The sequence below is a fragment of the Triturus cristatus genome, chromosome 11, assembly GCF_964204655.1.
Source record: "Triturus cristatus chromosome 11, aTriCri1.1, whole genome shotgun sequence".
NCBI lineage: Eukaryota > Metazoa > Chordata > Amphibia > Caudata > Salamandridae > Triturus > Triturus cristatus.
In genome coordinates, this window is record NC_140594.1 from 933,715,915 (window position 1) to 933,738,997 (window position 23,083).

At 46.0% G+C, this 23,083-nt stretch overlaps 1 protein-coding gene across 1 annotated transcript in view; it reads right to left on the reverse strand.

The window, feature by feature from the left end:
* Positions 1 to 7,086: 7,086 nt before the first annotated feature.
* The window catches only part of KLHL24 (kelch like family member 24), a 314,417-nt gene continuing 298,420 nt past the window's right edge, over positions 7,087 to 23,083 (reverse strand). The window contains exon 8 of the mRNA XM_085634930.1: positions 7,087 to 7,610. Within this exon, the coding sequence (XP_085491056.1) occupies positions 7,410 to 7,610 (201 nt within the window). The 3' untranslated portion in view covers positions 7,087 to 7,409. The remainder of the gene's footprint in view (positions 7,611 to 23,083) is intronic.

The following is a 23,083-nucleotide window of genomic DNA, read 5'->3' on the forward strand; positions in this document are numbered from 1 at the left end:
AAAAAGATTACATTAAGTCAAGTGACAATACTTTTAAAGGACAATGGTATAGGTGTGGCATGACTGGACACATGGATAACTGGAAAGTGTGCTGCATTGAAAGACACATGCTATAGGTGTGGGAAAAGAAGGCATTTCATGGCTTGTTGTAAAAGTCAGAAATCTCTCAAGACAAATAACAGTCAGAAAGTCTCAGAGGTGTGTGATGAGATAGTGCTACAGATGAGCAATTCCCATGTAGGTAATCCCAAGGATGTTTCAAAGATTAATGACACAGAAATTGAAGCAATGTTTGATTCATATTTCAGGCTGATAATAATATTTGAAAGATTGTTAATGAAGGCTTTGAGAGCAATATCCCTCTACATGAAATGGACATACAATTGAGAGGGTGAGAAGGTCAACCTATCAGTATGAAAGGATATTTTCACCTGAGACTTAAGTACAGGGGTAGAGAGGCACACTCAAAAAAAATGTGTCTGTAAGGGGGAGACAATATTGTAGACTTGCCTGTGTAAAAAGACAAGTGTATATTTAGACCCTAATGCACTTCCACAAATTCAGATACAGACAGTAGAAGATTACACAGATTTTGTGAGCAAGGTCCCTGATGTTTACTGTGAGAAACTTGGCTGTCTCAAGACGTATGTACATAATATAAAGCTAAAAAAAGATGCACTTCCCATTGTCTGGAAGGTTAGGAGATTACCATTGAGCATGATAGATGCAGTAAAGGAAGAACTGAAAAATTTGTGCAACCAAAACATTATAGAACCGGGTGAAGACAGTGAATGGTTTGCACAAATAGCAGTGGCGCACAAAGCAGATAATAAAATATGATTGTGTGTTGATCTGAGAGCCCTAAATAAAGAAGTGATTGTTGACAGATTTCCATTACCCAGTATTTCAGAAATGTGCACTACACTTGCTGATGCAAAAGTTTTCTTGACCCTTTACCTAGCCTCTGCATATTATCAAGTGCGTCTACACACAGACTCTTAAGACCTCACCGTCTTCATTAAACCCATGGCTGCATACAAATTCGAGCGTATGCCCTCTGGGTTAGTGTCAGTGGCATCAGTCTACCAAAGAGCCATGACCTCAATGTTGAGTTACATCTCTGGTGATCTTTATTACCAGGATGGTCTATTAGTTTGTGGAAACATGAGATCAGAACATCATGAAGGAGTCAATTCAGTTTTAGAGAAATTTTGAGAGTATAAACTGACAGTGAAAGCAGGAAAAGTTAAATTTGGGTGAGAACAAATTACATACCTTGGACATAAAGTCAGTGGTGGAAGAATAGAACCAAAAGAAGACCTTGTGAATTCCTTCTTAAACGTGGCTGCTCCTAAGAATAGGGAAGGACTTAAATAATTTTTTTTGATGATTGAATGTTATACTAAATTCATCAAGAATCTTGCAAGTAGAACTTTTAAGATGATGACACTGTTGAAGAGCTTTTGAATGGGGTAAACAGTGTGAAACGGAATTTCAAGACATAAAGAACTGTTTGAAGAATTCTATTAAGTTAGGAATGATTGTTAGTTCCTGGGAATAAAATCATAATCTCCACTGATGTAAGCTCAAAAGGGCTTGGTGCAGTATTGTCCAAAGAAATTAATGAAGGGGAGAACACTATAGCATTCTCCTACAGACCATTACGGGGGCAGAATTACATTACTTAGTAATTGAGAAAGAAGCCTTAACTCTATTCTGGGCTGTGAAGAAATTTTGAAATTTTGTTTGGGGCAACATCTTCAAAATACGAACTGACCACAAACCACTTAAAGAAGTATTTGAAAGAAAAGGCCAAGATTCCATCTCTAGCTGCATCAGGAGATGGGTCATTAATTTGCAAGAATTCACTTTTACTGTAAATTATCACCTAAGGATGACGAACATTGCAGCTGACATGACATAGGAATGCCTAGCAATAGCAAATAATTACCATTATATGACCATATGCATAAATAAGCAGAAGTGACAAAAAAGGATACAATGTAATCAGCATATGCCATCCATTCTGCAAGAGGTAATTAAACATAACAAAAGAAACATCAATAAAGTCAAGAATTTCCTCAATGGCCAAGAGACAGGTAGCTTGAGCTATATTGTTTGTAAAGATTTGCAATAGGTAAGAAGAGGCAACACCTACGCTCCCGCAAATAATACCAAACAAGGGGGAGAACAGATGTAGGGTAATTATTATTATTATTATTATTATGTGTTCTTATATAGCGCTCAACTTACCCTTGGGCATCTTGGCGCTTGCATTGGGAACCCGTCCTGGTTTTTCCCTGTGAGATAACCCGTACTGGGCATCCCTAAGGTGAAAGCCAGGCATCCCGCCGCGGGGGGGCCGTTGTGGAGATTAAGCAAGCTTGTTGCCCAGAGCTGCATAGTGTGAACTCGTCCTTAGAGTGGGCACCGAAGCGAGAATTATCGAGTCCGTGGACAATTGGGCTCCGGACCCTGCCGCGTCGGGAATTGAACCCTGGTCCCGGGTCTGACCTCTGCTTCAGGGTATGCCTCCTCTAACCAGTGAGCTACACTTCTCCACAGAAGGGGGAGGGAGGCGGGTTTCAGGGAGGGCAGTCTCTCTGATCCATCCAGGGCGTGGTGCGTGTATAAGATGACATGGGGGCACAAGCCTATTGACCATCAGGTAAGTTATTGAGGAGGAGGTTCTGATAGGACTGAGAGGGTCTCTTGGGACTGAGCCACGAGCGATAGTAAGTAATTACGTATTGGTTGCCACATGTCTTTCGCTTTAGAGCTCGGGTTGAAGAAATGCATATAATTCACTGGTAGTGTCACTGTAAGTCAAACTGGTGAGCCAGTTGGCAGCGGTGAGGGGCAGGTGCTTACCCCAGTGTATTGCGACTTCCCATTTGGATGAAAGAGAAGAGCAATAGCGGTAAATCATCTAGTGTTTTTTGGAAGATGAAGTACATAGCCCAACAGGGCAAGTAATGGGTCTGCATTCAGCTCAGTCTCCAATATGTGGGATAACTTGGAGAAAATCTCACCGAATAGTGTGTTACATATCTACAGGGCCAAGCCATCTGGAGAAAATCTGCTAGTCTTGCATCGCCAAAGTAGATAAACCCCATTGCACTTTCTGACCGCCAACAAAAGGAATACTAAGAAGGACCAGCACCAGGGAGTGATTAGATACTGTGCGAGAAAGATGTTGTGTGGAAGGCAAGCATGGACATAATGAGGCGGGGATAAGGCAATAGCCAATGCGTGACCATGTATTAGGTGGGGGTGAGAAGTGAGTGAATCACAGGTACATTTTAAGCATCAAGTGCCACGCAATATGTGTGTAGCACAAACGTCATTGAGTACCTGGAGTGATCTGGGTTTGGTGGTCAGTGTTGGTGAAGTGGGGTCAGTGGCAGGGTTCATTAGGAGGTTGAATTCTCAAGATACGATAAAATGGTCAAAATCCAGCTGTCCAATTGGTGGAGAGGGACAGCAAAAACTCCGGGGAATCCTCATTAGAAACGTAAATGTGGGCCAAAATTACTGAGTGTAACATAAGAATACCAGCGTCTACGACATACCAGCCATCATCACTTGAGGCAGTGGTGATGTGCCTGAATGGTAAATTTTTGTGAACAAGAGTTCAAACCCCTCTGGAGTAGGAACTGTACTTAGAAAAGAATTGGTGCAAGCCCCAAGTTGATGCATACGAGAGTACCTTCCTGGGGGGAAGATGCATTTCCTGAAGGACAGCTATGTGTGTGCCATAATGGGCAAGATATTGTAAAACCTGTTTGCCCTTGCGATGATCATTAAGACCCCTGATATTCCAGGACAAGAGCTTAAGAGTGAAGTCTTTTGACTCAGGGTGTGTGTATGGACCAAGAGGCACCAGATTAATACCTCCAGAGAAAATATGGGGAAGACTTTTTGACAAAGCACATAAAGGACACTTTGGTATCTGTACAACGAAAGAAAGACTCCGTTTAGATTTCTGGTGGCCACGAATGGACATCCAAATAGACTAATCAGAGATTGCATGGTCTGTAACAACAGTGATACATTTCTCATCACAAGAAAACCTCCGCTGCATCTCCGCAAACATCCAGAGAAATCTTGGAATGATCTTGCCAAAGACATTGTAGGCCCATTAACAGGAGAAGTTCACACCCCTTATATAATAGTTTTGATAGACTTATTGTCCAAGTGATCAGAAGTGAACAGGTTTTCTGACATTAGCTCTAGGAACATCATAACATTTCTAGAGGAAACATCTGAGAGGGAAGATTTACAATCCTCTATTCTCTCAGATAATGGGGCACAATTTTGTTTAAAAGAGACGCAAGAGTATTTAAAGAATAATGGCATTAAACGTCACTTATGTGCTTTATACCATCCTGAATCTATTGGGACGGTAGAAAGATTTAACAAAACATTACAAGAAGCGATTCAGGTTGCCAAAGCCAATAGCATATGCTGGAAGGAGAAAGTATTTAAGAGGGTAGAAGTTTTACGTCTCACAAAACATCCGACAAACAGGAATCCTTTTGAACTACTGAGGGGAAGGAGACCTAATTCAAAATTAGTCCCAGTCTTGATGAAATGGCAGAAGGGCTAGATAGATGTTACCACTAGACATCCCTGGAGACAAAGATTATTAACGCTTCAAACTTTGAAGAAAAGGAGGTCTGAACAAGACCATCACACAAAGTTGATTGATGTGAAAGTAGGTGACTCAGTAAAAATCTAGTGTCCTTTTGGAAATGCCAAGTGGTCGAAATTCTCCAAAGCCATGTGAATAAAGAAATTGTTGTGCAATGCTGTAAAAACAGAGGAAGGGAGGATATGGAATTTAGGGAGAGCAGTTAAGCTGATAGCCAGAGTTTTGATGTAAAATTTCCAAAGCCAAAGAGTAACTGGGACCAAAACAGTGAATTTCAAAAAAGTAGAGAGAGGAAAGAGGTGAGAGATGCGATGGATGTGATTTCCTCAGAAGGTATACCGTACAATGTAAGAACATGCCATATCAGCCACGTAGACACTTGAAAGACTATGTCACTATATATATATATATGAGAAAGGCTGCAAGACAGCTGAAACGCATCTCTGATGGTTCTTTTAACTTGCTGGGTCGAGGAAGGCCCACTGCATTAAAAAGTTTGAGTACTTTCAGTCTTTGTGTTCATGCTCTTCTGTTCCACATGGGAATGGATTTTGGATATATATATATATATATATATATATATATATATATATATATATATATATATATATATATATATATATATATATATATATATATATATATATATATATATATATATATATATATATATATATATATATATAATTCTCATTGATTCTATAGTTGTTCCAATCTGACAATATGCATATTTTGCCTGTCTTGTATCTTGAAAAACCTGGACTTTTTTGTGCACGTCATTTCTAACTATACCAAGTTTTCTTTAGATTTGTTAAGAGGAAGATGTGTGGTAGCTTCTCATACCACTTCGCTTTTCTCCTTCTTTTCTTCCCCTCTCGTTCTGGAGCATATGGAACCTTCTTTACTCTGGCATAGAATGTTAAGAGGGGATCTGACAGTTGGAGTTGGGATTAATGATGTCTGTTCCTGTCATGCTGTGACTGGGATGTTTCTTCAATAAAACTTGCAGTATTTCTTCATCTGTGCCTTTCCGCAGTGATTTGCCCTACCAGCTCACACCATGTGCAGCATGCGTGTTAAGTAGGCATGCAAAATGCCTCAAGTTATGCTAAAACACAATTTAAAAAATTATATTTGAACTATGCACATTTTGAGAATTGAGCTCATGCTATCCCTGCTCACAGTTAAATCTGCTACAGTACAAAACATTGATGTTTTCTTCACAGACAAAGACATATTGCATGTGGTCCTCTTTCTCTTATCTATTTTTGTTCGTTAACAAATGATTATAGGCGATCTGGTGCTATTTTTGTTCCTCATTGACCCCAAGTGTTAAATTTACTGATGCAGTAAAAACAATAATTACAAAAGCAATACTCATATTTGACAGCCCATATATATATATATATACACACAGTATACAGAGAGACAGAGTCCAGGGAAACTGCAGTGTTTCATCCTTGGGTGATGTAGGCTGTTTTTAAATGATGTTGTGCTCCCTGAGTTGCAAGAAACCCTTTGTCACAATACACACAGAGCACCTCCAATTCTTTGCTTAAAGATTCACCTTCCCAACAGTGAGCCAAGTGCACGTGCTCCACTGCGCAGCGGAACCAAGACCATACATATGAGTGCAGAAGATATTGATATCTAACCACAGAAAACTTTAAAATGGCATAAAAATGTCACTTGATTTTTTCTGGGGTGATGCTGGATTTACTTGGTCATGATTGCACCTCATAACTGCCCATGAAAATCGCAGTGCTTTGGAAAGAACTGAGTACTCACGACACAAATGGAAACCACCTAGAGCAGTACACAACAAACTGGCCAACCCTGCAAAAGCGTATCAACACAATTCACTGAAAAATTAAATCCTCCATGGGCAAATTAAGCAGTTCCTCAAATTAGCCCCTCTCATTAACTACTTCGCTAATTTGCTTTTTTTCTTTTACTGAAGGCTGGACGTCTACATTTATTTGTGAAAGAACAAGGTCGGACTCAGGTGAGGGCTTCAGGAGACAAACACAATAATCCAGTAAGGCTGGTGTAACACCAGACAGAAATAAACTAAGTCTTATTGGTTATTAACTCAAAATATTAACAACATTCACTTTGTAAGGTATGAAAGGGTGACATTGACAGCCTGTTAACTACCAAATTCTTTCCCAAGCATGTTATCTGGGTACCCCCAAAAGAGTAGAAGTCTGTGGGGGGTGGGGAAACTCCACAATGCCATATGAAGAAATGCACCCAGTACTATAAGACAATACGCGTTTGTCAGTGAACATTCTGACCTACCTAAGAACTCAAGTTCTCCTTTGTACCCTGACATTCCATTATTAATCGGATTAGACATGTGGGGCCATGGCATGAACTGACTGCATGAAATTAGCGAGAACTGAATACACTGAATTATACAGAGACTGTCAGTAATAGGGAATCAGGTTTATGTCTAGAGCCAGTAAACACCTTTCTTCAGACACTGTTCAACACTTACTAATCTTATGGAGAACATTATTGATCAGAAGCCATGTTGCCATAAAAACGTGAACAGAAATTAGATAATTGGTCATCATAATGTTCCAGTATGGACTGCATATTTTAGATCGGTTGGCACAGGAGTGTGGCTGGTGTTTCCTTTCTCCAAAACATTTGAAGGAGATATTACTCGCTGCTGTTCCGTAATCTAGAACTACTTTCAAATGCTTTGTACATGTCTGACATTACATCCTCTTGCCAGGTTCCCCATCCTTTATCGCTTGCAAGCTTTCTCGTTAAAGCGGTGGATGGTGACGCAGCCATGATATGAGACAGGCCGAGGCATGGCTGCCACACCGGTGATGATGCCCGTTGCCGGATCGTAGCACAGTATGGTGTCTGTGGCCTCTCCATTCTCGCCTCTCCCACCCAAAATGAAGATTTTTCCATTGCATACCGACATGCCGCAGTTTTCCTGTTGAAAAGGAGAGAAAATTACATATGACTCACAGGTGTCACCACATCTAAATGTTAAGAACTTTGAATGCACTTAAAATGTATATTAACGTGCCACAGAAACACAGCATGCAAGCCTATTTAGGTGTCGTGGCTTTAGGTCGACTCACTGAAGGCAATTAAAAGAAAGAACAAGGGCTTCTCAATGGAACCTTAAAAAGCTACAGAGTTCTTTGATCTTGGCTATGTTTGTAGACTGTTGTGACTTATCTATTTTGTGAAGCCACATTGGTTCTATTTCCCAGTGGAGAAGGGCCTTCTACATGTGCAGTCTCCATTATGGTGGGACATTGCTTAGAGTAGGACAGAAGGGCATGAATGACATTTGGAACGAAGGAAACAAAATCCCACCTACAATGCTTTGGTCTTCCCACCACCTCAAACCCCTGGCTATTCCTGCAAGTTGTGGGGCTGTGGTGTAATGCTGGGGGTGGGCCAGTCAGAAATCAACATCGCAGAGATAACCAAAGTATATTATCTATTTAAAGATGAAAAAACAGATTAAAGAATCAATTAAGTATATAAGATAGAAAGAGTATTTATGCAAAGTAGTTTTAAAATCTAAGTGAGTTTCCCCCTAGAAGTTCAGCTGTGCTGCTGTAAAGGGATCAGCAGCTTGCAAAAATTCAATAGCCTCATGAGAATTCAGCAGGACGATTTCAAACAAATGCTTACGTTATAGTTTTTTAATGACTATCTAGAGACCGTCCTGAACGATATCAAGTTCCATAGACAGTGTCAATTTCATTGATACGAATGATGTTTTCAGAACATGTAGATTGGCTTGGGAGGATATACAGGGTGTAAAATCAAAAATGATACGGATACATGTATGCCATCAGTCCCATGCGAATCGCGGGCCTGGCGGGCAGTATCGGATTCTGGAGCACTCTCCCACTCTCGGTGGCCGGGCGGGTGGCGCTGCTGAAGATGGTGGCGCTCCCACGCCTGTTGTATTTTTTCCGCACGCTCCCTGTCTGGGTGCCGGTATCACTCTTCCGCAAACTTACGGCCATGGTCACGGGCTTTATCTGGGGGGCTGGCAAACGGCGGGTGGCGCTGGCCACGCTGCACCGGCCCAGAGCCGAGGGAGGGCTCGCGGTACCTGATTTTGAGTGGTACTATTTGGCTGTCCAGCTACAATGGCTCACGCAGGCAGTGGCTCGGGAATTTAGAGGCCCCGATGGTCCGCAGGGTAGAATGATCCCGCGACACATGCTTTCCTTTATCGTTTTTCAACAGCGACTCGAGCTGTCACAACTAACGCTCGAAGAGCGAACGCTCCGGCTGTGTTGGAACCGGAGCCTGCGGAGGGCCGGCACTGCTCGCCCTTACGCCCCGGAGATTTCCTTGGGTATGTGCACGGCCCTCCCCCACAGCGGGGACTGGTCGGGGCTGGCCCGCTGGGAAGACCTAGGGATACAGATGGTGGGGGACCTGTATCTGAATGGAGAGCTTCGACCATTCCAGGGGCTGCAGGACTCCTTCGGGATCCCGAGGGGCGACTATCTCCTCCACGCGGCCTTGGTGGCGGCGCTACAGAAGTACTGGAGCGTGGGGCTCTCGGAACCGCGGCCGGCTTTCAGTATGTGGTCATGGCGGCGGGCACACTCAAGGCCATTACTTGCCTCTATCAGAGAATGGCCACGGAACATCTAGCTCCTTTGACTGCGTTGAAGGATAAGTGGGAAACCGATATCGGGAACCCTATCCCAGAACTGACGTGGCCTACACTACAGAGACGGGCCTGGAAGAGCATGCGTAACGCCCGGTTTCAACTGGTGCAGTACTTCACCCTGCATAGGGCATACCTGACGCCAGCTAAATTGTTTCAGTATTTTGGGGGCCCCACACCACAATGCCCTCATTGTGGGGAGGAGGGGGCTGACTTTAAGCACATGTTTTGGTCCTGCGATGCTTTAAGCGGCTACTGGGAAGAGGTCATCGACTGCTTGGCCCAAGTGACAGGGCGGGAATTGCGGGTGGAGATGGGAGTTTGTTTGCTGCTATGGTTTCCACACACGCCGCGCACGAAAATCACGAGCAAGTTTTGCGACCTGGGCTGGTGGTGGCCAAACGAGAAATTATCCTCCACTGGAAGTCGAGGACGGGTCCCAGCTACACGAGGTGGAGAGCGACATTTACCAAGTGGGCGGGCAGTGAGGGCACGCTCCGGCTGCAGCTCGCGCTTAGGGGAAGCGATGACAAGGCTCTGGCCATGGCTCGGGCATGGGAAGCACTAGTGGTTGATCTCCAGGGGTGGGGAATAGAGGGGGAGGGGGGCCCTGCAGCACTGGAGCACCCGGCAGGAACCTAGGGGTGGGGGAGGCTAGCTGATTAGCTCATGGGGGCCGGGGGCTTTCCTTTTCCTTTCTGCTTGGGGCCTGTCTGTGGTGGTGGGGGGTGGCCCGTGGCTCCTAACACGGCTACTTCTGAGAGAGGTTTATCCTGGTAGTTGTCGTCTCGGCACACTGACATGTGGGTGGGGGGGGGATGTATTCGTTCAGGGGAGGGTTTGGGGACAGCGCATTGGTAGGTGGAAGTGGCCCAGATTGTACTTGGACGTGGTTTTATATGCGGATGGCGGCCACTGGCCAGATGAACATTGTGGATGTCAACTGTGTCTGAGTAATGCAATAAAAATTGTTTTTGCAAAAAAAAAAAAAAAATCAGTCCCATGCGAAAAAACACACCTTGTGCACAGAAGTTGTTCAAAAGGCTGTCAATATAGATACTTGTGTTCCTATACTGAGAAACCAAATAAAAAGAAAAGAGTCTGATTCAAAAAGGTAAAGTTAACTTTTGTATAAGGTTACAATTGTTTGAGATTCACAAAAGTAGTTTATTAGTAGTATCTTTACGACTGCGGAGTCTCCGCACATAAAAAGATACAACAGTCCTATCTTTTTATGTAAGGAGGCTCAGAAGTCGTAAAGATAGTGTTAGTAAAATACCTTTGTGAATAGTAAACAGTGAAAAGCTTACACAAAAGTGTAAGTTTACTTTAGTGAATTTGGCCCAGGATGTTAATCCCAAAGACAAATTTACAAACTGATGAGGTAGGAAAACCTTTAAAGAACTAGGCATGGAGTAAGAACACAAAATGTGGAAAGTGCAAACTTTTCCGAGTAACAGCTGCAATTACCATTGGAAACTGATTTACATAGGGGGGCTTCATTTTACTCTACAAAATTTCATAAGCATACAGCAAAAAGGAAGGGGCGAGGTGTACTGGAAGTTAAAGAAAAGCTAAATCTGTAATGAATTATATTACTGGCATAGCAGCCACGTATTTCAAGTCCATGCATGACTAGCTGCTTCAATGCAGCCTTTTCATTTGTATTTAGGGACATATACACCTGATATTATAATGCAATAGACCGGAATGCAGCCCAGAATGAATACATCCCAGAAAGAAAAAAAAGGGACTGGAGTGGCTAGTCATGCATGGGAAACTTGGGTGGATATGCTGGTATTAATGTAGAATCATATGATGATCCTAAATGGCATTTCATTCGAGATACTTATTTCTTTACATCATAAAACAGGTAACAATGAGCGTGGCCAGAAGGGTAGGAATAAGTTTCTGTTTTCACAAGGAAGTAGAAGGTGAAGGGCTTTGGGAATCAACCTTTTTGTATATCCAATTTGAAGAAAACCTGAGAAGAGGAATGGGAAAAGCTTAAAGGAGAATGTCTAGCAACGTAGTATAAGCCTGGATGCAAAGCTTCAGCACGGACCTTTTACTGTTTTCCGAAAGGTCTAAGTGTGGAGATGCTTCATAAGGTGCATAATTATCCAAACATTGATGACTCCTACAAGGTCTTCTGAATGAAGTTTGCCTAAGTTATCTACAGGAAAGTAGAAGGGAACTCTGAGCAGATCGGTCCTTCTGAAACGGCCACGACGAAAGGAAAGGTATCAACAAGCAAGCCTACTTTCTAGGTGACTGAGATGGGGGGGGGAAATACATGGTGGTCGCCATTCTTCAAACAGGTTTCTGGAGGGTGATGTGCACATTGTTTGCAGAATCGGCAAAAAAATGAGAAGGGTACAAGATTTAAACAAAGATGAGGCAGTAAAGGCAATGGCGAGAGGTGCAGTTACAGAGGTGGTGATTTGAATCCATCAGAATAGCATAACAGCTGGGGAGCAAGGCCTCCATCGTTACCATCACAACTAACAACGCTCTATTTTCCTGTCCTGGGAAAAGACAGCCCAAGTTTGCATGTGGGTCAAAGATGAGCCATACAACCAAGAGGAACACAGTGACTTGTGGCTAACAGAAGCACATACGTATTACATTTCCTGGATAGTCCGCAGCATGTAAAGGTGGCAATGAAGGGAAGAGCTCAGTCTGAAGCTATCCAGTAGTCTACTCTGTGCTGAAGATTGTTCTGAAGGGAGAAGAATAAATGTACAGAATATGAGTCTGCATGACGTGATATGCAGGTAGTAACTTATTCATGTTGCTATGAGTAGCACCAGGGTCTCTATCAGCTGGCATGGGAGGACCTTATGTATGCCCCTACGGGTGTCTCAGTTACAATGCTAGTAGTGTCACACAGGATGGAACATGCTAAAAATAAGATAACAGTTCCTGCTCAATGTTGAAAGCTGTAGAAAGGGATGCATATAAGCAAGATGATAAATACACTGATACCTAAGTTCAGAGGCGATCCCATTGTTACGTAATATTTTGTAACCACCCTGTGATCTAAATAAGCATGGCTGCTCTGCCCATAAGATGCCACTTTAATCACATAGCAGAATCTGATACAGGATGCTAACCATTTTGCAAAACCAATAACGGAAGTCATGTCTAGAACATTTTCGATGTAAGTGGTCAACAGACGAGAGGCATTTCATTGCCTATGGTTTAGCAATGTAAGGTCACATCTCACAGCGATGACTGTTCAGTGTTTCCTCTGCAGAACTAGCGTGAGGCCAAGGAGCAAAAAAATAAAAGAATGTATATATATAAAGCTTAGGGATCCGTAAGCAGTGTGTGCAGAGAACTCCTTTGTCCTGTAGAGCATGTTCAGAAGGTTGAACCACACCATAAGACTGTACTGATAGTAGGAAGTTGTCACTAAGGTGAATTTCAGTGGTTTAATAACTGGACTCGAAGAGGATTTGAAAGAGAATTTTAGATGGTGATTAATGAAAGAGAGCTAATAACTCTTGACGGGGAGGTGGAGGTCCTTGAAAATCATTGAATTAGAAAAAAAATGTAATTGACATTTATCGTTTGGAGTTTACTGTCCTTTTAAAACATTATTAAAACTATATTCATTTGTATTTTCATTTGTATTTAAATGTGCACACACATATTAAATGTGCATCACTGAATTAATGTTTAACTTGAATTAACAACATAGGGCTGTATTTCACCATTTTGCTTTTCATAAAATACTGTTTTTCATTTGTTTCTAACACATTTCTTGCCGGTATTCACATGCATTGTTAGTTTAGAACAGATATATTACTGGACTAGAGATAGAGAAAAGAGCCTGAGACAAAGACCTTGACGAAGGTACATGGAGAGTCAGAGCGCTAACTGAATGGACTTGTTTAACGCATGTTAGAATCCACATTTGTCTGAGAGAGAGATGCCGTTCCCATGTCTACTGTGGGACAATGCAATGATGTTGCAGTCTGCAACTTTGAAATTTGACGAGGACAATGGACCCCAGATGGTGTGATCAAGGGGGTGTTGCCTCGTGGATTTTGCACGTTATAATATACCATCATCATCATCAGTCTTTATTCGATTTAAAATGAATCATAAACGACACAAACATAAAAACAGGAGCACAGTTTTGCGCCCTCATTAATACCATACATCAATAAATACATTAAAAAGACAGTTAAGAAAAGCATTAAATGAATCAATATGCTGATGAGTAAATCTAAAAATAGTGAAGAAACGCACTGTCAGTTGTGCTTTCTAAATCACTGAGCTATAGATTCAAGCGCAATGCACATAGGTGGCCCAAGTCCCATGTTCCTTTGTTGGTCCTCTAGGGTTTTCTTGGTCACTTTTCTCCGTATAGCCCAAGCCCAGCCCAAATATTTAGCTAGGGCCACAGAAACAATTGTTAAAGTGCTAGTGCACAGAATTCGTAGTGCCACAACACTGCTCCTGGTACCAAGTGTCTTGCACATGGGGGAAAGCCAAACACATCTTGGGGAAATAAATGCCGGACAGGCAAACAAGAAGTGAGCAGTTGTTTCGGATTTAGCCCCACATGCAAGGCATGATTCCTGCAACTTCCTATCCCACCTCCCTGTGAAAGATCTAAGGGGTAGAGACCCAGCTCGAAACTGGAAATAAAGTTTCCTGTCGCTAACATTGGTAACCAAGTCCCAGTATGATTCTAAGGCAGGGGCAATTTTGGCCTCTAGGAAGTGGCCGGACAACCCTGTAGCTCTATTCAGTACCTGGAGGTCTACTCTTTCCCAGTATGCCTTTTTGAGAGAACTCTTTGATGGAAACAGGGCTGTCACCGGGTCAGACCATAACACCTCCATGCCCATTCCTTTCAACGTCTCATGTAAGCTCTTTAACCATACAATTTTATGGAAGATATCAGTTTTTATAATGTCCATAAGACCATTGGCGTAGTGGGAGAGCTCGGGGGTAGTCCAGAGTCTCCGCCAGTATAGAACCGGTCGGAGCTTTGCAATGTCCAAAATGGACCTCCTTCCTAGGTCATGTCTAAGTGGAATCAATGGAGTACTCTAGGGGAGGCCAGTTATACTCCGAAAAAAATTATTTTCTACACTAGATAGAGGGGCTAACTGGTCAAAACCCCAAAGCTCCGCCCCATATAGTGCAGAACTTAGGGCCTTAGCTTCGTAGACTTGCAAGACTGGGCTAATTGGTTTAGTGAATGACTTGCTAAATTCCCTGCTGATGGCGCCGGTTAGTTGTTTAAATCGCAGGGTGGCCATTTCAATATGTTTGCGCCATTTGTTGTAATTCGCTATTTGAATGCCAAGGTACGTGAAGTTGGTTACCATCTCCAAAAATTGGCCATTCATAGATAGCTTTTTTCCTCGAAAGCTAGCATGGGGGTTAAAGGCCATGAATTTTGTTTTTGCCACATTAACCTCCAGGCCATAGTCAAGGCAAAAGTCATCGAACAGGCACAAAGCTTTTTGCAGACCACTCGACGTTTTGGATACGATAAGCGTATCGTCTGCAAACATTAATATAGGGATGTTAACTCCAGCCAACCTTGGGGCGTCAATATTTGCAGAGAGCATAAGATCAACTATCCCATTAATATACAATGAGAAGAGCGTGGGAGCCATGGTACAGCCTTGTCGCACACCACACTCAACTGGGAACTCGGGGGTAACCTCACCTGGCCCACCCCATTGGATCCTGGCATAATTGGACTCGTGCAATCGCATGGCCAATGTCAGGATTTCTTTAGGGAGACCAAGCTTTTCCAGAACTGCCCACAACCGTACACGAGGCACAAGGTCAAAGGCAGCTCTCAGATCCACAAAAGCTGCGTAGAGGCTGCCTTTGCCCAGCGTCACCACCCGCCAATGGAGTTGAACAAAGCGGAAAACCTGGTCTACTGTGCTGGTTGATTTGCGGAATCCTGCTTGGAAGGGGGACAGAATGTTGTTATCGTCTACCCACTCCTGTATCTGGTTCAGGACCATTCTCCCAATCACCTTTTGTATAGAATCTATCAGACTAATTGGCCTGTAGTTGCATGGGAGTGCCTTGTCGCCCTTCTTAAATACAGGGATTATGACAGCCCCCCCCCCATGATTTAGGAACAGGAGCACCTACGGCCAGAGCATTGGCCAAGAGAGTAACATACTTGCTCCAACTATCTTTGTTGTGTAGAAAAACATCGGGAGGAACCCTATTCGGCCCTGGGGCGCGGCCACCAGTAACAGAACCCAGAGCCTTCATAGCATCTTGGATGCAAAAACGACCATTTAAAAATGGAGCATAAATTGGGACCCAGGCAAAGTTGAGCAAGGCATTACAGGCGTATTGGGGTTTAAAATATTTGACCCACTCCGACTGAGAAACGTAATTCGAGGGGCTATCGGGTCGCCCACCCCTACCCCACTTAATAATATTCCAAAATAACCGGGAGTCTTTGTTGCAACATGCCCCTTTTAAATCAAGCCAATGTTGTTCATCCCAATTCCTTTTGGCCGTTGTTACAGCTTTTTTATACAGCGATCTAGCTCGTCGAACAGAGTCGTTGAGTCCACTAGAGAGGGCTGTGGCCAAGTTGGCCCTAGATTGCCTACAGGCATCGTCGTACCATCTAATACTCTTGGGTGGAAACTTATTAGGTTTCTTCCTGGGCTTCATAAAATGCGAGCCTATATCATCAAACAACTTATCGTGGAGAACGGTGATTGCTTTGCAGCCTGACTCTGGGGTCCGCATGCCCTCGAGCTCCAATATAGCATCAGCTAGTTTGTTGTCTATATCAGCAGTAACCAAGTGGTTTAGCTTAAGTTCGCGCCACTTGAGCCTGCGCATATCGTTTGTAGGGACAACTTCGGGCGGCCTTGAATCCATGGCCTCAGCTACTGGACAATTACTAATCCACCATTGGTGGGTAACACAAATAGGGTTATGGTCGCTCTCAGCTCTAACCTCAACCACCATATCTAGGACAAAACGCCACAATTTCAGACTGCATAGGACGTGATCCATCGATCCTGCTAGAGTGGCGTCCATTATCAAATGTATTGGCCCCTGATTTGTCACCTGCCGTCCTACCATTCAAAGCCCTCAAGCCATACTCGTAGCAGAGAGCATTGACCTGCAAGATTGTCTCAGACCACCTTTTTATGGGTTTAAGGTCAAGCTCAGGTACTCCCCAGAGTTGATCTTCCACGGGATCGATGCCCCACCTAAGATCGGGGTCCAAGAGTGGTTCAAAGGTGACATTCAAATCACCAGCGACAAGCACTCCCCTCCCACCTGAGTGCTGGTCTATGAGGGAAGCCAAATGTGCCAAGACCCGGGAGCCCAACCTGTTAGGGCCTCTCATATACAGATTGAAGATGTCCAACTCACCAAGGGGGCCCAGTGATAATCTAACTAGTTGAATATCATCGGAGGTAGTTAAAACTGCGTTAGCTCCTGGAAATACATCCTGGCGAACCCAGATTGCCAGACCTCCCTTCGGACGTCCCTTAAGTCCCCGTACTGCAGGGACAAAAAAGTTCAAGAAGCCCTGCATGAACTGGGGTTCACAAGACCAGGTCTCCTGGAAGATGCAGACGTCGAAGCCCCCTATAAAAATCAACCATTCTGGGGATTCCATTTTTGACTTCAGACCAGCAACATTCCAGGAGACCATTGTTCCCCTCGCCGCTCCATAGCCAGGTGCGTAGAGTGGACAACCATAGGTCTGTTCAGGATCCCTTTGGATCTCACCAACCAGTTTGGGGGAAGATATATCTGTAGTTTGAGACGTCCCATTAGCTAAAGAATAGACTACCTTACCTTCCCCCTTTGCCTCACCTGTGGGATTGCTTGAGTTCGAGAAAATAATAGGGAGTTGCGTCCCAGGCGCCGGTCAGTCCGAGACTACAGGATAGCATAATTCATTGGTTCCCCAATTTGTCTGTTCTGGACTGGATATCACGGGTATGTTAACATTAAAATTATAAAAGTACCTTAGATCTTGCACCCCGATTTTAGACTGAGTATGGGCCAATGGATGATCGCATATAAAACGCACTATGCGTCTGTCTTCAAAGTTAATAATGATGCAGTCCCCGGGGACGTCTTTAGGTCTAGAGCCTATCCAACTAACCCTTCTAGCTAAAAGGATCTTCCCGTCCAGATAGTTCGGGATAGGTCTATTCCTATTTAGCCAGAATGTGACTTTGTTTTTAAGCTGTTGGTAGGATTCCAATAAACCTTCTTTTAATTCGGGGAACCCGGTCAATACAGCTACATAAGGAGTGGATTCTGGAGGAAGATGGATATGAGCCCCAGGGAATATACTAGTTTTATCCCTAGACTCCATATTAGCTCCCTTACTCACTCTCTTTATTGCAGTACTAGTGCTAGAAATACTCATAGGATTGACCCTTTTGTGACCATCACCTTGATTAGTGGGATTATCCATGGCCAAGGCCTTTGGGGAGCAGCCTCAGAAATGCCCTTAGACAGGGCATCGGGGACAAGGGATAAAGATGACGAAATAGGAGGAAAAGAATTTGCTGTAGGGGAGTTTTCTCTGCCCTTGGTAGTTAATTTAATGACATTTTTCAAAGAGCAGAAGTTATCTAGAACTGTTTGTTCGAGTCGTTCTACCTTTTCGCTGACAGTTTTTACCCTCTCTAGTAATGGCAATATTAGGGAACGTACCATTTTCTCAATCTGAGAAATCAAATCACTATTTTGGGGCAGATCAGGAGTCTTGGTAGGAATCTCGCCCAGAGGTAGTTGATCATCAGCCTGGACCCCCCCCGACGCAGAGGGAGGGATTACTGGGACGTTAGGATGTTTCGCCTGTCTTCCTCCCTGAGTTATTCCATCTCTTTTCCTCTTAAGATTCGGAGGTTTTAAAGATCTTCTACTAGCCCTCGTCTGGAGGTAGGTGGGGACAAATGTGGGGATATCAGAAGAACTACCTGTTACAAGGGCAGAATCTCCGAGTGCATCAATCACATTACCACTGTCCACTAATGTATTGGTGCTAACCCCAGCAGTCTCCCGCTGTACTGAATCATGTGGGTCCTGCCTTGCTAAATTCATTGGGGATTTTGCTTGTGCTAGGATTCCCAGAGATGAGCGTCTGGCTTGGATCAGCTCTGAGGATAAACGACGCTCAGTGACAGCTAGTTCATGTTCTAGGACTGAGACCGCTCTGGTAATGAAATGGTCAAGAGTACCAGCACGGAACCACCCCCACCAGTACGTTTCCCTTTGCCCGCCATCATGCGCTAAAATGCACAGGTAGAAATGTAACTCAAGACAATACCAATTATATGGGGAAAAGACAATAGCGCGATTTGCAATAAGCAGTGTATTCCACGTCTATATTTTTACAGGGTAGTAGCCCAGAGGATTCAATAGCAAGAAATAAACAAACACTCAACTACTGGCCAACCGACCTGGAAGTGCACTTTGTCCTTTAGCACGAAGGCTCCGTAGCAACGTTAGAGGGGTGGCCCAGTCCAGTCAGGGTCAGTCAGGGACGGGCAAGGACGGACCTGCCCTTGGCCCGGGCTTTGCCCGGGCGCTGCCCGCGCGCGTCCCGCGCTGCGGAGGCACACGGCGGCTTTTGTAAAGCTCCGGCGCGCCCAGATGACGTCAGGCGCTGCGTCGGTGCCAGGGGATGCTGGGCAATGGTGTTCAGTACAGCCGTTCCCCTCACGGCAACGGATGAAAATGCAGGGAGCAGGATTCCCCCGCTTGCAGAGCCGTTCTCCTCACGGCAGGTAAGTGGAGTCTCAAAAAATGTCTCTCGGGTCTTTAGGCGCGTCCCGCGCTGCGGAGGCACCCGGCGGCTTTTGTAAAGCTCCGGCGCGCCCAGATGACGTCAGGCGCTGCGCCGGTGCCAGGGGATGCTGGGCAATGGTGTTCAGTACAGCCGTTCCCCTCACGGCGACGGATGAAAATGCAGGGAGTAGGATTCCCCCGCTTGCAGAGCCGTTCTCCTCACGGCAGGTAAGTGGAGTCTCAAAAAATGTCTCTCGGGTCTTTAGGCGCGTCCCGCGCTGCGGAGGCACCCGGCGGCTTTTGTAAAGCTCCGGCGCGCCCAGATGACGTCAGGCGCTGCGCCGGTGCCAGGGGATGCTGGGCAATGGTGTTCAGTACAGCCGTTCCCCTCACGGCAACGGATGAAAATGCAGGGAGCAGGATTCCCCCGCTTGCAGAGCCGTTCTCCTCACGGCAGGTAAGTGGAGTCTCAAAAAATGTCTCTCGGGTCTTTAGGCGCGTCCCGCGCTGCGGAGGCACCCGGCGGCTTTTGCAAAGCTCCGGCGCGCCCAGATGACGTCAGGCGCTGCGCCGGTGCCAGGGGATGCTGGGCAATGGTGTTCAGTACAGCTGTTCCCCTCACGGCGACGGATGAAAATGCAGGGAGTAGGATTCCCCCGCTTGCAAGCCGTTCTCCTCACGGCAGGTAAGTGGAGTCTCAAAAAATGTCTCTCGGGTCTTTAGGCGCGTCCCGCGCTGCGGAGGCACCCGGCGGCTTTTGTAAAGCTACGGCGCGCGCAGATGTCGTCAGGCGCTGCGCCGGTGCCATGGGATGCAGGGCAATGGTGTTCAGTACAGCCGTTCCCCTCACGGCGACGGATGAAAATGCAGGGAGCAGGATTCCCCCGCTTGCAGAGCCGTTCTCCTCACGGCAGGTAAGTGGAGTCTCAAAAAATGTCTCTCGGGTCTTTAGGCGTGTCCCGCGCTGCGGAGGCACCCGGCGGCTTTTCTAAAGCTCCGGCGCGCCCAGATGACGTCAGGCGCTGCGCCGGTGCCAGGGGATGCTGGGCAATGGTGTTCAGTACAGCCGTTCCCCTCACGGCGACGGATGAAAATGCAGGGAGCAGGATTCCCCCGCTTGCAGAGCCGTTCTCCTCACGGCAGGTAAGTGGAGTCTCAAAAAATGTCTCTCGGGTCTTTAGGCGTGTCCCGCGCTGCGGAGGCACCCGGCGGCTTTTGTAAAGCTCCGGCGCGCCCAGATGACGTCAGGCGCTGCGCCGGTGCCAGGGGATGCTGGGCAATGGTGTTCAGTACAGCCGTTCCCCTCACGGCGACGGATGAAAATGCAGGGAGTAGGATTCCCCCGCTTGCAGAGCCGTTCTCCTCACGGCAGGTAAGTGGAGTCTCAAAAAATGTCTCTCGGGTCTTTAGGCGCGTCCCGCGCTGCGGAGGCACCCGGCGGCTTTTGTAAAGCTCCGGCGCGCCCAGATGACGTCAGGCGCTGCGCCGGTGCCAGGGGATGCTGGGCAATGGTGTTCAGTACAGCCGTTCCCCTCACGGCGACGGATGAAAATGCAGGGAGTAGGATTCCCCCGCTTGCAGAGCCGTTCTCCTCACGGCAGGTAAGTGGAGTCTCAAAAAATGTCTCTCGGGTCTTTAGGCGCGTCCCGCGCTGCGGAGGCACCCGGCGGCTTTTGTAAAGCTACGGCGCGCGCAGATGTCGTCAGGCGCTGCGCCGGTGCCATGGGATGCTGGGCAATGGTGTTCAGTACAGCCGTTCCCCTCACGGCGACGGATGAAAATGCAGGGAGCAGGATTCCCCCGCTTGCAGAGCCGTTCTCCTCATGGCAGGTAAGTGGAGTCTCAAAAAATGTCTCTCGGGTCTTTAGGCGTGTCCCGCGCTGCGGAGGCACCCGGCGGCTTTTCTAAAGCTCCGGCGCGCCCAGATGACGTCAGGCGCTGCGCCGGTGCCAGGGGATGCTGGGCAATGGTGTTCAGTACAGCCGTTCCCCTCACGGCGACGGATGAAAATGCAGGGAGCAGGATTCCCCCGCTTGCAGAGCCGTTCTCCTCACGGCAGGTAAGTGGAGTCTCAAAAAATGTCTCTCGGGTCTTTAGGCGTGTCCCGCGCTGCGGAGGCACCCGGCGGCTTTTGTAAAGCTCCGGCGCGCCCAGATGACGTCAGGCGCTGCGCCGGTGCCAGGGGATGCTGGGCAATGGTGTTCAGTACAGCCGTTCCCCTCACGGCGACGGATGAAAATGCAGGGAGCAGGATTCCCCCGCTTGCAGAGCCATTCTCCTCACGGCAGGTAAGCGGAGTCTCAAAAAATGTCTCTCGGGTCTTTAGGCGCGTCCCCTATAATATACTGTTACCTTTGGACTTGGGAGCAGATGCTTTGCAGATCCCTTCAAATCCTTTGCTGGCTTCAGACCCTTTGAGAGTCCTTCCTGACTCTTGCCTGACTGCCTTATCAAACGCCCATCGAACTCTATGCAGATCTCTCTTGCTGATTCCTTGCAGACACCTTCACTAATTTGCCACTACTTGAATTGTACTTTGAGAGGTTTAGACCTTAATGCTTTCCCTTTTGATTCTAACTTAAGTGTGCTTTTGGCTAACACTTACTTCTGACCGACAGAAGACTCTTGACCGAGCTTCTGAGATGCTTACGCTTTCCTACTTAGGGGCCAATTACGATCTTGTTAGGAAAGGCTCCAAACGGGATTCGGAATCTTCGAATCCGATTCGGAGCCTATATTTCCGACTGAATCATCCACCTTTCCAGACGACCAAGTACGATGCGAGGAAGCTGTCTGGGCTGACCGAATCGGTTCCGAATGCGATTCGGGCAGTCTGACTCGTTCAGAGCCGAATGGTGCAGTACAATGGGGACGGCTTCCGAACGAGCGAGTACATGACCGGATCTGACAGTCGAACTGACTCGGTTTTGACAAAAAGCTGTGGGAATTGAACTTCGGAGGCCCTAGCAGGGCCCCCTTCACCCAGGGGCCTCTGAATCGGTCACAGGGCGGTACCCATGGGCCCCCCTTTCCATGCATGCACAGTGTGGTGGCCACCATAGGGTGCCCGCCACAGGGTGCATGCGTTTCCCCACCCACCCCTTTTTTCAATGGGAGCCTGTGTTCACGTTGGGTCCACAGGCTCCCATTGAATTCAATGGGAGTCCGACTGAACTGAGTCCTTACACATATAGACACATCGTAATCAGTCGGTGGGACTCCCTGAGTGCGATTCGTACAGAAAGCATTACTAACCCGATTTGGTAGGAATGCTTTCCTAACGAGATCGTAATCTGACCCTTAATTTCTTTTGTCCTGTACTGACTTCCTTCATGGAAATCCCGATTTGTGAGCCCTTTGTACCCAACCATCCGCTAGACTTCGAAATTCTAGATTACTAATGTATAGGAGAGAGAGTTTTAGGCTATTTTCTGAGCATCAGATATTAATGCTACTATTCGGTATTGCCGTCACAGAACTGCTTGTTTGTTTAATACTAGTTTGTCTCAATGTCTTCAGGCGTCTGGGAATTCCAGTTGTGATTCTGTATCTTTACAGCAGGGTTTTACGAGTTGTGTATTTGAATTTATTAATTTGTAATGAATCTTTTGATCTTGGCTACCAATTCCTGGTCCTCATTGTGTAGCCAAATGGGTTGCACTGTTAATTCAAATTTGATCGAATGTAAATGCGAACTCCCATCATCTCTCAGTCAGACCTAAAAGATCCATTGAAGGACCAATGGTAAGCAAGTGGTCCCAGAGGGCGCTCTATAAAATCTGGTACCACGTCAGATGGTTTATCCACTGACGTGAGGGAGTTAGAGTGTAGGATCTAGAAATTGCCCAAGCCCAATGGGAAACAGCCTTTACCACGAAGATTTTACTACGACCTACAATTACCATGCATTTTTTACACCGTAATTACTGTTACTACGCATGTCGCTGCAACGCAAGTTTTTACCACAAAAATCCAGC